Source organism: Hyperolius riggenbachi, chromosome 5 (assembly GCF_040937935.1).
Source record: "Hyperolius riggenbachi isolate aHypRig1 chromosome 5, aHypRig1.pri, whole genome shotgun sequence".
Lineage (NCBI taxonomy): Eukaryota > Metazoa > Chordata > Amphibia > Anura > Hyperoliidae > Hyperolius > Hyperolius riggenbachi.
The window spans coordinates 414,550,734-414,566,317 of record NC_090650.1 but is presented as its reverse complement, the minus strand read 5'-3'; the positions used below and the strand labels follow the sequence as shown (position 1 = coordinate 414,566,317).

General features: G+C 46.5%; 1 protein-coding gene across 1 annotated transcript in view; it reads left to right on the top strand.

Moving 5' to 3' along the window:
* DERL1 (derlin 1) overlaps window positions 1-15,584 on the top strand; it is a 39,218-nt gene that overhangs the window by 13,188 nt on the left and 10,446 nt on the right. Inside the window, exons 2-3 of the mRNA XM_068237980.1 lie at window positions 9,484-9,595; window positions 9,820-9,884. Of these exons, the coding sequence (XP_068094081.1) occupies window positions 9,484-9,595; window positions 9,820-9,884 (177 nt within the window). The remainder of the gene's footprint in view (window positions 1-9,483; window positions 9,596-9,819; window positions 9,885-15,584) is intronic.

Here is a 15,584-nt window from a genome sequence, read left to right as displayed (position 1 = left end):
AAAGTTTTGTCCAAAAGTTAGGTCTAGGTTTCACAGGTCGCAGGATATTATTTTGCCTACCCTCTGTGAATCCAAGTTGTGGAAAAGAGAGGATTTTTCACTCATTAGATGTTAGAAGATGTGTTCTGGAATACTTGAACAGAGCTGCAGATGTCTGGAAGACCGATTCCTTATCTGTTTTATTTCAGGGAAAACTGTAGGTCAGATAGCTTCTAAATCTACTATAGCTAATTGGATTAGGTTAGCTATTATAGAAGCTTTCAGAGTTATGGGAAGTGAGGCTCCTGCTACATTTAAAGCTCACTTTTCTAGAGCTATGGCAGCTTCTTGGGCTAATAATGCAGGGGCTTCGCCTGAGCAAATATGTAAGGCAGCAACGTGGTCAAGCTTTTCTACGTTCATCTGTCATTACCGAATTGATGCAATGTCTGCACACGACCAGGCGGTTGGTAGAAACGTTCTCCAAGCATTGGTCCCACCCTGAGGTTGTATTACTTGTTAATCGTCTCACCTTTGCCCTGAAGGATTGTGGGGAAAAAGCAGAGTTAGTACCTGCTAACGATGTTTTCAACAATCCTTCAGGGCAACGATCCCACCCGGGTGTTAATTGTCTGTGTCTGATAGTTGCACGGTTATGGGTTAGTGGAATGTTCACCTGTCGGGTACTTGGCTAAACGCACTGAGGGTGGACTAACCATGTGACTTTTTTTATAGGGGAAGTGCTGTCTGTTCCTGTTCCTGGGAGGAGCTACGTCTCACCTTTGCCCTGAAGGATTGTTGAAAACATCGTTAGCAGGTACTAACTCTGCTTTTCACCTGTTCACTGCACGGAACCGATCTCTGCTGGTACCCGGAGTAGTCTTCACTTCCTGTCCTGGGCCCCTGTGTGACGTACTGCAGGTGATGGACACTAGGGGCTCTAATGGTCACATCGCTCCTAGTGTCCCCTATATTACATCACAGGCACACAGGGACACGGAAGTGAGAAAGGCTGAGCAGCTAGGGGGGAAAAGCGGAGACCGGGAGCACACGGCGGATGCAAATTTTAACAAGAAAACGCGTTAAGATTCGCATCTGTAAGTATGCAAATTTCACCATGTCGGTGCCTGTGCGCTTTTACATTGCTTTTAAGCGAAAATGTACGCAAATTTCCTATTAAATACATTACAGGTGAATCGTACACTAGCCTTGCGGTGTGCGGATTCTGATGGCTCTGCTGTGTAGATTTTTTTCTGCACAGTCCACCGCACAAAATTTCTGACGGGTAGAAACAGGCCCATTGATTTATATTGGTTATTGCGAATCTGCATGCAGAAAACGCATGCAGAATCGCTCTAGTGGAAATGGGCCCTCACACTGTTCAATACAGTGCAATACTATGGGTGTCTGTCACACATCAGGTTTTGTTTAAAGTGGACCTGAACTCAGAACTTCCTCTCTGCTGTAAAAGATAAGCAACAACATAATAACCTTTAAGGAAAAACATTTCTTTGTTACAGCTGATACAAACCCTGCAATAAATCTGCAGTGTCTAATTCCTACTTTCATGGAAGTAGGCATAGGGTTAACATCCTGTGTTTATAAATTATCTGCTCTGTCGTGGCAGAGGAGATTCCTCAGCTGACATAACTGAGAGATCAAATTACGGTGGTTATTAGACATAGATGAGGGGGAATTAGACAGGCTAAACTCTCTAAATACATACAGGGTGCATTTCTCTGCTTTCCTTCTGTCCTGTGCAAGAGTTCAGGTCCACTTCAACTCCCAGGTTGTACCAGTTGCAAAACATTTTCAGTAGCTTTGTCAGGGTATTAGGTTGTCCGTTTTTGGAAATTTTCCTCTCATTGGGCCCTGTCACACCAAATAACGTTTTTGGGTCGGTGTCCGATTTATTTAACCACTTGGGTACCAGCAGCCTCTGCCTCCTTAAGGACCAGAGGCTGCTGGTATGCTAAATCGCCGCAATAATCAGTCGCTCCCGCCGGTCACGCCGCTCTGTCCCCGCCGCAGGGTGCGCTCTCTGCTGTCTCTATGACGGCAGAGCGCTGTGCGCCGGTCAGGAGCCGCTTTCATCGACTCCTGACCCTGTCACTCAATGTAAGCCAATAGGAGTGGCTTACATGAATGACAGGGCCATGAGCCAATGAAAACGGCTCCTGCCCGGCTCACAGTGCTCTGCCGTCGTAGAGGCGGCAGGGCAGCACATTGCGACGGGGACGCGCGGTGAATGAGACATAGCTTACTTCCAGTCAGAACAGCAGCGCCACCCACCCGATGTAGATTTGTACTGCGTCGGTCCCTAATTGGTTAAAGCTATCATCAACACACAGCAGGTCGCTAATAAGTAATTATTCAGCAAAAAAAAAAGGATACCATAAAGGTGCGTACACACGCACTACTAAGTGCAACGATGGGCCCGCCGGACCCTCCCGCTGGGCGGGCTTTAGCCGACAGTATGCACGTGTGTATGCGCTGTCGGCGGACTGATAAGGCTGTTTCTGAACGATCCGCTGAGCGTCACACGGCTGTCCCCAGTACAGAGCTGCTGTAGATCGCAGCGCTGTACACCCTAATTAGATGGCGTCTAACGGTCTTTGAGCGCCGATCGCCGCTGGAAGACTGAAGGCGGAGCTCTGCCTACCAAGCAGGAGGTGCGCGCGATCTCTTGCAGTAGCCGGCCCCAGGACTTGACGCCAATTGGCGTTAGGCGGTCCTGGGGCTGCCGTGGGCGGTCCCGCCCATTGGCGTGACGCGGTCTTCAGGGACTGGTTAACAGTAAGTGTGCTGTGAGGCTACTTCCTAGAGCTGATGACAGTGGACCACTGATCGTGCAGAATGGGACCACGTCTGTTGCGTTCCTACAGTGCACAAACCCAACCTGAACAGTTTTTTAAAGGGTTGTGGAGTCAGAGCCGTTTTTGGGTACCTGGAGTCGGTGATTTTTTTGTTTGTTTGTTTGTTTTTGGTCCCGTACTATGCAGATGTGCTGCCAGTGTGGCATCGCTTGAGCTGAGCTGATACCTGCTCTCTAGCCATCTGGCTATCTCAATGAGGCAGAAGATAACAGGGGAAGCAGAGTATTTGTATTACAGCTGCAAGGACATAGAAGGTTATCTCCGAGCATAAAACGGTGTCCTAGAGAGGTCGCTTATCAGTTTGAATGTAACAGGAGGCGTGATGGGACCATTTATCACACGCCATGATGCACAGTATGCAAAGACCAGATCCCTCAATCACGACATCGTAGACAAGAGAATTCATTTCGCTTTCTGATGCAGTTAGTGTTGCAAACGGATGACCTTATGAATGTGCGTATGTTGCTATTCGAGGTCTTCTTTAACGCAAACCTGAAATTACTAAAAAGAAAAAAAATATATACATACCAGAGCAGGGCTATGGAGTCGAGGAGGCGGAGCTATTCTGGGTACCTGGAGTTGGAGGTTTCATAAACTAAGGAGTCTGAGTCGGATGATTTATTTTGTACCGACTGCACGGCTCTGTACCTGAGGCTTCCTCCAGCCCTCTTCAGGCTAATTGGTCCCTTGCCGTCCTTCGCCTACCATAGATCCTTCAGTAGATGCCTCGTTAGCTCTGAATCGGGGTGTATTGCGCATGCGCGGCCGTGCATCCTGTCGTACTCCCGCTGCCAGGAGCATTCTGCATGTGCGCAGTACTACTGCACCTGCGCCAACTGGCGAAGACAATGGGGTGTGTCACCAGATTGACCATATGATAGATTTCTCTCTGATCGAATCTGGTCAGAGAGGGTAGTCTATTGCCTGACCACACCAATTTCCTAGTGTAATCGTAATTCACATTATGGCCTATGGCGGTGCCCACATTTTCAGCGCTGTTACGGTCAAAAGACCTCGTTATTGAGGTCACGTCTGATAGCTGGCACCCAGTTAACCTGTACAGAGATTCTGGTAGCTAACGCATCTATTCATCCCATAAGGTGGCAGCAGAACCTCTAGGATGCCCCGTCTATTCCTCCCAGCAGGTGGCTGCAGTACCTCTAGGATGCCGTGTACATTCATCCCAGCATGTGACAGCAGCACCTCTGGGGTGCCGTGCATATTCACCCCAGCAAGTGGCAGCAGTACCTCTGCGGTGTCGTGTATATTCATCCCAGCAGGTGGCAGCAGTACCTCTAGGATGCCGCGTATATTCATCCCAGCAGGTGGCAGCAGTACCTCTGGGGTGCCGTGCATATTCACCCCAGCAAGTGGCAGCAGTACCTCTGCGGTGTCGTGTATATTCATCCCAGCAGGTGGCAGCAGTACCTCTAGGATGCCGTGTACATTCATCCCAGCAGGTGACAGCAGTACCTCTGGGGTGCCGTGCATATTCACCCCAGCAAGTGGCAGCAGTACCTCTGCGGTGTCGTGTATATTCATCCCAGCAGGTGGCAGCAGTACCTCTAGGATGCCGTGTACATTCATCCCAGCAGGTGGCAGCAGCACCTCTGGGGTGCCGTGCATATTCACCCCAGCAAGTGGCAGCAGTACCTCTGCGGTGTCGTGTATATTCATCCCAGCAGGTGGCAGCAGTACCTCTAGGGTGCCGTGCATATTCACCCCAGCAAGTGGCAGTACCTCTGCGGTGTCGTGTATATTCATCCCAGCAGGTGGCAGCAGTACCTCTAGGGTGCCGTGCATATTCACCCCAGCAAGTGGCAGCAGTACCTCTAGGGTGCTGTGTGTATTCACCCCAGCAAGTGGCAGCAGTACCTCTAGGGTGCTGTGTGTATTCACCCCAGCAAGTGGCAGCAGTATCTCTAGGGTGCCGTGTGTATTCACCCCAGCAGATGGCAGCAGTATCTCTAGGGTGTTGTGTGTATTCACCCCAGCAGGTGGCAGCATTACCTATAGGGTGTCGTGTATTCACCCCAGCAGGTGGCAGCATTACCTATAGGGTGTCATGTGTATTCACCCCAGCAAGTGGCAGCAGTATCTCTAGGGTGCCGACTGTATTCCCCCCAGCAGATGGCAGCAGTATCTCTAGGGTGCCGTGTATATTCATCCCAGCAAGTGGCAGCAGTACCTCTAGGATGCCGTGTGTATTCACCCCAGCAGCTAGCAGCAGTACCTCTGGGGTGCCGTGTATATTCATCCCAGCAGGTGGCAGCAGTACCTCTGGGGTGCCGCGTATATTCATCCCAGCAGGTGGCAGCACTACCTCTAGGGTACTGTGTATATTCATCCCAGCAGGTGGCAGCAGTACCTCTGGAGTGCCACGTATATTCATCCCAGCAGGTGGCAGCACTACCTCTAGGGTGCTGTGTATATTCATCCCAGCAGGTGGCAGCAGTACCTCTAGGGTCCGGGTACATTTATCCCAGCAGGTGGCAGCAGTACCTCTAGGGTGCCGTGCATATTCACCCCAGCAAGTGGCAGCAGTACCTCTGCGGTGTCGTGTATATTCATCCCAGCAGGTGGCAGCAGTACCTCTGGGGTGCCGTGTATATTCATCCCAGCAGGTGGCAGCAGTACCTCTCGAGTGCCGCATATATTCATCCCAGCAGATGGCAGCACTACCTCTAGGGTACTGTGTATATTCATCCCAGCAGGTGGCAGCAGTACCTCTGGAGTGCCACGTATATTCATCCCAGCAGGTGGCAGCAGTACCTCTGGAGTGCCACGTATATTCATCCCAGCAGGTGGCAGCAGTACCTCTAGGGTCCGGGTACATTCATCCCAGCAGGTAGCAGCAGTACCTCTAGGGTCCGGGTACATTCATCCCAGCAGGTGGCAGCAGTACCTCTAGGGTGCACCTCATGCAGGCTGAGAATCTGTGACATGTACCATGTACTCATTATGTGATCTGAGATATGAGAGCAGATGGAGCAGTGAGATTAGCGATACAGGAAGCAGCTGTGGCAGTACTGCTCTCAGTAATGTCCCCTGGGCTCTGGAGAATGGCCGCTGATAGGTGGTGTGCTGTGTGGGTGTATTCTGGATTTCTGCAGACATGAGAAGCAAGAGTGAAACTATTTCATATCTTGTCTAACCAGCATTAAGTTAAAGTGAACCTTAAGTCAGAAAAAAAAATAGTTTTACTCACCTGGGGCTTCTACCAGCCCCCTGCAGCAGTCCTGTGCCCTCGCAGCCACTCACTAATCCTCTGGTCCCCCGCTGCCAGCTAGTTTCGTTTTTGCCGACAGGCCCGTCAGGACTGGCCACGCGTAGCTTTTTCCGCAATCCTGACTGTAATTAGCGCTATTGCGGACCGCAACGCGTAAAAAAATACGCGTTGCCACATATCTATGCGTTCGTAATGCGGCAACGCGTATTTTTGTACGTGTTGCGGCTCGCAATAGCGCTAATTACAGTCAGGAATGCGGAAAAAGCTACGCATGGCCAGTCCTGACGGGCCTGTCGGCATAAACAAAACTACGGGCAGCGGGGAACCAGAGGATTAGTGAGTGGCTGCGAGGGCACAGGACTGCTGCAGGGGGCTGGTAGAAGCCCCAGGTGAGTAAAACACTTTTTTTTTTTTTTTCTGGCTTAAAGGGGAACTTCAGCCTAAACAAACATACTGTCATTAAGTTACATTAGTTATGTTAATTAGAATAGATAGGTAATATAATTTTTTTACCCACCCTGTTTTAAAAGAACAGGCAAATGTTTGTGATTCATGGGGGCAGCCATCTTTGTCATGGGGGCAGCCATCTTTTTGGTTGAAAGGAGGTGACAATGAGCAGGAGACACAGTTCCAACTGTCCTGTGTCCTGATCACCCCTCCCAGCTGCACGCGCTAGGCTTCAAATGTCAAATTCAAAATGCTAAAAAAAAAAAAATTGCACCAAAACAGCAGAATGAGAACATCAGAAATCCCATCATGCTTTGCACAGCATCAGGGGAAAAATGCCCGGGCAGTTTTCTTCTGTGCAGCTAAAAATGAGGCTTGTATAAGAGAAACAAAGTTCTGATGCTGTGAAACTGTTAAAGGGGAAGTGAAGAGAGAGGTATATGGAGGCTGCCATGTTTATTTCCTTTTAAACAATACCAGTTGCCTGGCAGCCCTGCTGATCCTCTGCCTCTTATACTATTAGCCATAGCCCCTGAACAAGCATGCAGCAGATCAGGTGTTTCAGACTTTAAAGTCAGATCTGACAAGACTAGCTGCATGCTTGTTTCTGGTGTTATTCAGATACTACTGCAGAGAAATAGACCAGCAGGGCTGCCAGGCAACTGGTATTGATTAAAAGGAAATAAATATGGCAGCCTCTGTATACCTCTTACTTCAGTTCCCCTTTAAAGAAACACCAGGCCTTTTCAGTGCTACTGAGTCGATTTTTAGTCTGGAGGTTCACTTTAAGTGTCCCTTTAACCACTTCACCACTGAGGCGTTTTACCCCTTGTACACCAGAGCAATTTCACCTTTCAACGCTCCTTCCATTCATTCGTCTATAACTTTATTATTACTTATCGCAATGAAATGAACTATATCTTGTTTTTTTCTCCACTAATTAGGCTTTCTTTAGGTGGGACATTATGCCAAGAATTATATTATTCTAAATGTGTTTTAATGGGAAAATAGGAAAAAATGTGGGAAAAAATTATTATTTTTTTAGTTGTCGGCCATTATCGTTTTTAAATAATGCATGCTACTGTAATTAAAACCCATGAAATGTATTTGCCCATTTGTCCCGGTTATAAAACCGTTTAAATTATGTCCCTATCACAATGTTTGGCGCCAATATTTTATTTGGAAATAAAGGTGCATTTTTTTCAGTTTTGCATCCATCCCTAATTACAAGCCCGTAGTTTATAAAGTAACAGTTATACCTTCTTGACATAAATATTTAAAAAGTTCAGTCCCTAAGGTAACTATTTGTTGTTTTTTTTTATTTATTGTATTTTTTTTTTCATTACAAATAAAAAAAATTGGGCAGTGTGGGAGGTAATGAGTTCATTTATTGTGTAAAACTAAAGTATTTGTATATGTAAAATGCTTTAGGGTGTAGTTTTACTATTTGGCCACAAGATGGCCACAGTGAGTTTGTTTACATGCGACCTGTAAGCATCCGGAAGTACGCTTACAGGAAGCACTACGAGGCTGGGCAAATCACAATGATCGCGCTGTTTCTCAAAGAAGCAGCAGATCATTGCGGGGGCTTAGATCAACGAACGGGAATGGATTTTCCCGTTCATTGATCTCTGGGTGAGCGTGCGGCGGTGTGCACGAGCGGGCGGCGGCGTGCGGGAGCGCGGACAATGGCGGTAGCGCGGAATATACGGATTTCTCTGTCCCTTGGTTTTTTGGGGGGGGGGGGGGGGGGGGGGGGGGAAGGGACGGAGAAATTCGTACCACGGGGGGGTAAAGTGGTTAAGCTTCATTTTATAATTTTCTTCCCAAAGCACTGTGCTTAGGCGTACTGTTTGACTCCTCTCTCTTTTATTCCTCACATTCACCAGCTCCTGCCATCCAACTTAAATACATCCCACCCTCCCAAAAATACCCAAATAAAATGTTTAATAATAATAAAAAAAAAAATTACAATAAAAAAACACAAATTTACCTAAGAGTCTAAACTTTTTAAATATCTATGTAAAGATGAAATATTACTAATTTTTTTTTATAAGCTTGTAAATAGTGATGGATGCAAAATGGAAAAAATGCACTTTTATTTCCAAATAAAATATTGTCGCCATACATTGTGATAGGGACATAATTTAAACGGTGTAATAACCGGGACAAATGGGCAAATACAATACGTGGGTTTTAATTATGGAGGCATGTATTATTTTAAAACTATAGTGGCAGAAAACTGAGAAATTAAGAAAAAACGGAAAAAAATCATTTTCTTACTGTTAAAATGTATTTACAGTAAAGTAGCTCTTAGCAAAATGTACCACCCAAAGAAAGCCTAATTGGTGGCAGAAAAAAAAAGATGTAGATCAGTGCATTGTGATAAGTAGTGATAAAGTTATAGGCGAATGAATGGGAGGTGAACATTGCTCGGATGCATAAAATGAAAACGACTGAGGGCTGAAGTGGGTAAAGAGGAACTTTAACCAAGGTGTGAACTTCATCCCAGTCAGTAATTAATACACCCTTTCCCACCAGAAATATTTACCTATTCTTTAGATCATCAGGCAGTCTGTATGGCTGATACTGGAGTAAAAAAAAACCTCCCACAGTGTGGTGTCTGACCATGGTCCTGACAGTTTGCGGTCTGTGAACCTTGTTGCATTGTGGGAAATGACTGCTTTTTACAACTGCCAAGCAAGCAGTGTCTCCCTCTGTGCATAGAACTCTCAGTAATGAACACTCTGCACAGATCACTTGGCAAGACTAAAGGTGTCATCACCAGTGATAAATCTCAGAATGTAAATCGGGGAGAGGAGATTTTACAATGGACAAACACTGACTAAATAATCTATAAATGATTATTGTAGAAATTAAGCAATTTAATTCATTGTCATTTTCACTACAGTTCCCCTTTAAGTTTCTTGAACCCTGTCTCCTCTCCAACAGATATGGAGACCCATCACATCCACGTTCTACTTCCCGGTGGGCCCCGGAACCGGCTTCCTGTTCATGGTGAACTTGTATTTCCTCTATCAGTATTCAACACGCCTGGAAACAGGTAAATATGGCTCTGGAGTATGCTTACATATACCCAGCAACCCAGCAGATGTGTAGGATCCCTCCTTCCTGTGCAGTGAATGTCATCGTAATACATCCAGTTGGGTGCAAAGGGATGCAAATTGTTTTACTTCCTGCTTTGTGCTGAGTTTTCAACCAATGAGAAGGAGAGAAGAGAATTCTGTACACACCTAATCTGTGTTTCCCCCCTGTGTGTCGTCCTAGGGGCGTTTGATGGAAGACCCGCAGACTACATGTTCATGCTCCTGTTTAACTGGATCTGTATTGTTGTATCCTTTCACCAGAAATGAAAAATCCTATGTAATTATTGGTAGGTGTGGAGGAGTAAGGCTAGTGTTACATCATCAAACAGGATGCTGTGTCTTTATCGCCATGTGCTCGAAGCCAAGATCAGGGCGGTGGTATTGTGGGCATCAGGGCGCTTTGTGTGTGAGACCACCCAAGGATGTTGCTAATGGCTTCCTTCAAGCATGACACCAATTGAACGGTTACACCCAGCATTAGTGCGAATCCCACCGGTTTTAAGTGCAAATGTTAACCTAGTATTCCAGACCTCAGCACTTTGGCACTCTCATCAGCACTCTATAGATCACCATAGTGCTCCGAAGATTTAAACAGGTGACCGTCACCAAAAAAAGCATAAGCAGTGGTCACTCTTAATCCAGTTAAAAACACGCAGGTTTATTCTGATCCATAAAACATTGTTTGTACAATCACTTACTTCGAGGGTCCTTTTTAACAGGGACCCTTAGTATGTATAGCGCTTATAGTGCAACAGCACGCAGGCACACATCCAATAGTCAGTTCAGCAATGCCCGGTCTTCAGTTCCTACCAGTTTCGGCCTTTCGCCATCCTCAGGGAACCTGGTAGGAACTGGAGACTAAGCATTGCTGAACTGACTATTGGATGTGTGCTGTTGCACTATAAGCGCTATACATACGAAGGGTGCATACACACATCAGACCATAGTCTTTGGAAAATGAAAGATCACAGACCAATTTTACCCCCTTCCATGTAGTATGAGAGCCATACTCTACACAGTCTATTCTATGGAGCTGAACTCCCCATCAGATAGAAATCTTTGCAAGATGCTGCACAGAAAGATGCTGTAGACATTCAGAAGATCAGTATCTGCAAAAGATCTGTTCCTGCAAATTGCATTCATAGTCTATGATATCTGCAGATCCTCATGCACCCCTTGTTTAACAGACATTCATCTGCAGTTGAATGTGTACAGCATCTTTGTGTGCAGCATCTTGCAAAGATTTCTATCTGATGGGGAGTTCAGCTCCATAGAATAGACTGTGTAGGTATGGCTCTCATACTACATGGAAGGGGGTAAAATTGGTCTGTGATCTTTCATTTTCCAAAGACTATGGTCTGATGTGTGTATGAGCCTTATGGGTCCCTGTTAACCATTTCAGCTGCCCGAAATGGAGGAGAAAAATAACTAAATAAAAGTCGGACACAAAATGAAAAAATGCATTTTATTTCCAAATAATTTGTCATCATACATTGTACTAAGATTGAAATTTAAATGGTAAAATAACCAGGGCAAATGAAAAAGTAAAATGTGTGGGTTTAACTTACAGCAGCAACTTTTATTTTCAAACTATAATGGCTGAAAACTGGGAAATAATTACTTTTTTCATTTTTCCCCCTTGTTCCCTTTAAAATGCATAGAAAATAATATACCGTATTTTTCGGACTATAAGACGCTCCGGACCATAAGACGCACCTATGTTTAGAGGATAAAATCCAGGAAAAAAAAGATCCTAAACCTGGTTGCATCTATGCTGCAGGGGCATCTTGTTAAGCTTACCCTCCAAGCTGTCTATTTAAGGTACACTGCTCAGTAACACTAACTCCTGCTGCCCCCACCAGCAACACTAATCCCTGAAAAACTAATCCCAGCAACACTAGCTACAAGTGCAGATGTAAAGGGAATAAAAATTCAGGAACGAGGGAGACCTAAATAGACAGGCTTGGGGATTATTTCTGTGCCTCTGAGCAAATGTGGAGTACAAACAGGGGCAATGAGGTGCTTAGAGTGGAGTAGATCTGCCCAGGATGATGCAGCAGAAGCTTCACCCAGTATTTTATGCACAGCTGCCCTTACTCCTGTTTCCTCCCAAGGCATGACTGTACCCTGCAAACAACAGTCTAAGGATGCTGACAATCGGCAGATGACACCCAGTCCCTGGCACAATCCCCGCAGCAGCGATCTGTAATTCAGCCAGCGCGAGTCCAAGTTCAAAGTTAAAGCTGACAACTGGTCCCCAGCACAATTCCCACAGCCAGCGCGAGTCATTGTTCAAAGTTAAAGCTGACAACTGGTCCCCGCACAAACCCCGCAGCCATCGCGAGTCATTGTGCAAAGTTAATGCTGACAACTGGTCCCCATAAAATCTCCGCGGCAGCGATCCGTGCAAAGACAGCGTAAGATTAGAATACTGATAATAGCCGTTAATATACAACTCCGCTCCATCCCTGTGGCAGCAACACCTTCTGTGCAGCAGAAGCGTAATTACCCATCTAGCCGGCGCGTCCTCCATCTTCTCTTCAGTCTTCAGCCGGTGCAGTGTAACGCTATCAAACACAGCACCGGCCCGCTGCAAGTCCCGTCTTCTGTTACTTCCCAGTGTAGTGCGCTCTCCCTGCCTATTGGCTGCGATACCTCTTCGGGTGGGACCAAGAAGTCCAATCACCATGCATTGCAGGGCTGGCAGCCAATCAGGATTGAGGTATCGTGGCCAATAGGCAGGGAGAGCGCACTACACCGGGAAGTAACAGAAGACGGAACTTGCAGCGTGCTGGTGCTGTGTTTGATAGCGTTACACTGCACCGGCTGAAGACTGAAGAGAAGATGGAGGACGCGCCAGCTAGATGGGTAATTACGCTTCTGCTGCGCAGAAGGTGTTGCTGCCACGGGGTTGTATATTAACGGCTATTATCGATATTCTAATCTAATCTCACGCCGTCTTTGCACGGATCACTGCCGCAGAGATTTTAGGGGGACCAGTTGTCAGCATTAACTTTGAACAGTGACTCGTGCTGGCTGCGGGGATTGTGCGGGGACCAGTTGTCAGCTTTAACTTTGAACGATGAACTGGCTGAATTACAGATCACTACTGCGGGGATTGTACTGGGGACCACTTGTCAGCATTAACTTTAATTGAAGATGGACTCGCGCTGGCTCTGCTGTGGTCCAAATTCTGTACATTCGGACCATAAGACGCACTGACTTTTCCCCCCCACTTTTTGGGAAGAAAAAGTGCGTCTTATAGTCCGAAAAATACGGTAATTCTTAGCAAAAAGTACCACCCAAAGAAAGCCTAATTGGTGGTGGAAAAAACAAGGTATAGATCATTTATGTATGATAAGTAGTGATAAAGTTATTGGCAAACGAATGGGAGGAGTGTGAAATGTAGAAAATGGTTCTGTTTTTTTTTTTTAAGGGGGAAAACCCCAGGGACGCGAAGTGGTTAAATCTTTGGAGTACTGTGGTGATCTATAGAGTGCTGAGGAGAGTGCCGAACCACTGACGGCTGGAATACAAGTTGTTGATGCGATAATTGGAAGTGGTTACCTGAGCAGCTGGCTAAGTTTGGAGATATTGGAAGGAGCGCCTGTATTGTTCTACTACTGTGACTAGTGTTAACCTAGCCTTAAAGGACACAAAGGCTGCCATATTTATTTCCTTTTAAACTGTGCAGATTGCCTGGTTGATTTGCTGAAGCTCTGTCTCTAAGGCTTTGTTCCTACTTGTGGAATTTTTTGTCTGTTCTCCACTCTTCCCTAAACTGATAGTGAACTGCTGCTTTTTTATAATGTGAGCTGTTCACACTACAGTGTTCTCCCCAGATTTTTTTGCCCAGCCGGGTGGCATGGAAAAGTAGCCGGATGGGGCACGACAGGGGAAGGCAGGGGCGGTGCTTCTTTGCAACTCTGTTTACAACATATGAGGAGGGGAGTCAATGACAGCCGGGTGCTCAGCAAAATTAGCCGGGTGGAGAACACGGCTAAAAGAGCCTGGAGAGAACACTGCACTTGCCACTCTGCAATTGATCCATGAGATCAGTTGTGGTAAGTGGACGGCACTTCTGTGCAGTCCGCGATAATCCCAGGCCAGGCCGATGTTTCTCCATATAATCGTAGGGGTGGGGGTGCTGAGTAAAGCCCACCACCAGGTCACTCAACCTGGTCTGCCAGTGCTCGATCCCTCCGTGGGTCACCACTCCACAACAGTCATATCAATAACAAATAATGGAGACACTCCAGTGGCAAATAAACTTGCGTTTATAGTTCAGGTAGCAAACACGACATGTTTTAGGGCGAACCCCTTTCTCAAGTGTACATGTAACCACGTGAAACACAACATACTTATGAACAGCAATGCACCCGCCCCCTTTGGTCAGATGACCAAAATGACGTCAGATGTCCAGATTAACCCTTTCAGGGTAAGTCCACAGTCCACATAAACACCTCAGGGTAAGTCCAATCTTTTCATAGAAAATGGCTTCTGAAAGCAGGAAAGATATAAAAAGGGTCAATAGTTCATAGATTTTAGCTCTGGCATTCTTCAATGAATGTGTCATTGAGCAAAAACAATAAAACAGTAAAAACATAAAACGTAGACTTAAAGGAGTTATCAGGCTAAGATTGCTAAAATGAGATTTACTCACCGGGGGCTTTCTCCAGCCCCTTGCAGCCGACTGTCCCACGCCGACCACTCCCCCGGTCTCCGGGCTCGGTATTCAGGCCGACCACGGGGTCGGCCTTACTGCGGCTGTGCGAAGAGCCGCTGTCAATCATGGCCACGTGGGCCGCGGCAAACTGCGCAGGCGCGTGGGAGTGGTCGGCGTGTGACAGTCGACTGCAAGGGGCTGGAGAAAGCCCCCGGAGAGTAAAGCTCATTTTAGCCTGATAACTCCTTTAAATAAAAAATAAAACTCTGGAATATCTTAAATAATTTTTAGGAGAAAAGATACATTTGTTTATTTCATTAGCTTATGTTCACATCGGGTGTCATTTGAGACTGTAACGGCACTTGTGCAGAATGCTTGCAGTAACTGGAGCGGGATGGGGGGGGGGGGGGGGGGCACGGCGCGGGACAGCGCATGCGCAGGGGCCTGCTACCCAGCTGGATTGAGGACTGCAAAGTGGCAGAATGGAGGGAACTTGAAGGACATTGAGGGAGCTGATGGATCTACAGGGGGGCTGGAGAAAGCCCCAGATAAGTAAAGATCCTGTCTCCCAATCGTCACCGGTTTCCTTTGGTGTATGTTTCTTTATTTTCCAGTTTTGGGCAGTACAGGGAGAGGTTTTACTGCTATCTGTGCAATGCACTGGGGGACATTTTCCACCCACTTCCTATAATGTGACAGGTTGCCATTGTGACAGAAAGTGAGTCAATTTCAGTATGTTACAGCTGTCACTGGTACAGGTTGTTGCTCAGTCTCTAGAGGGGACATGCGCTAAGGCCTGGTTCACACTGGCACTGAGCGAAAAACAGATGCATTGCATCCGCTCGCATCCGTTAGGATCCAGTCCTCTGCAGTCTGCTAAATGGTCCATTTTTACTGGCAGTGTGAACTGGGCTTTAGGACAGTTGCCATCAGAGCTATTTATGTGGAAGCTACCTTTATCGTCCTGTTTTGTCTGAACTAAGTATAATTCTGCTAATTCGATACAGAGTGAGCAGAAAAAACTAGATGGGTTCTCACCCTTCTTCACACAAGGCTCCCTTTGCTGAATCTGTCATTTAGTTTGGCACTGTTATTGACCTGAGGAAGCGGGCTCTGACCCGTGAAACGCGTTGCCTGTGCTACTAATAAAAACCTTTGTAAAATACAAAGATTTTTTCGTCACTGAGGTAAGCTACCTCAAATTTATTTTCTGTTTTTAAACTGCTTTTAGATGCTTTTATTACACCAGGGCGCCTCTTATACCCTTATTGTGCAATCAT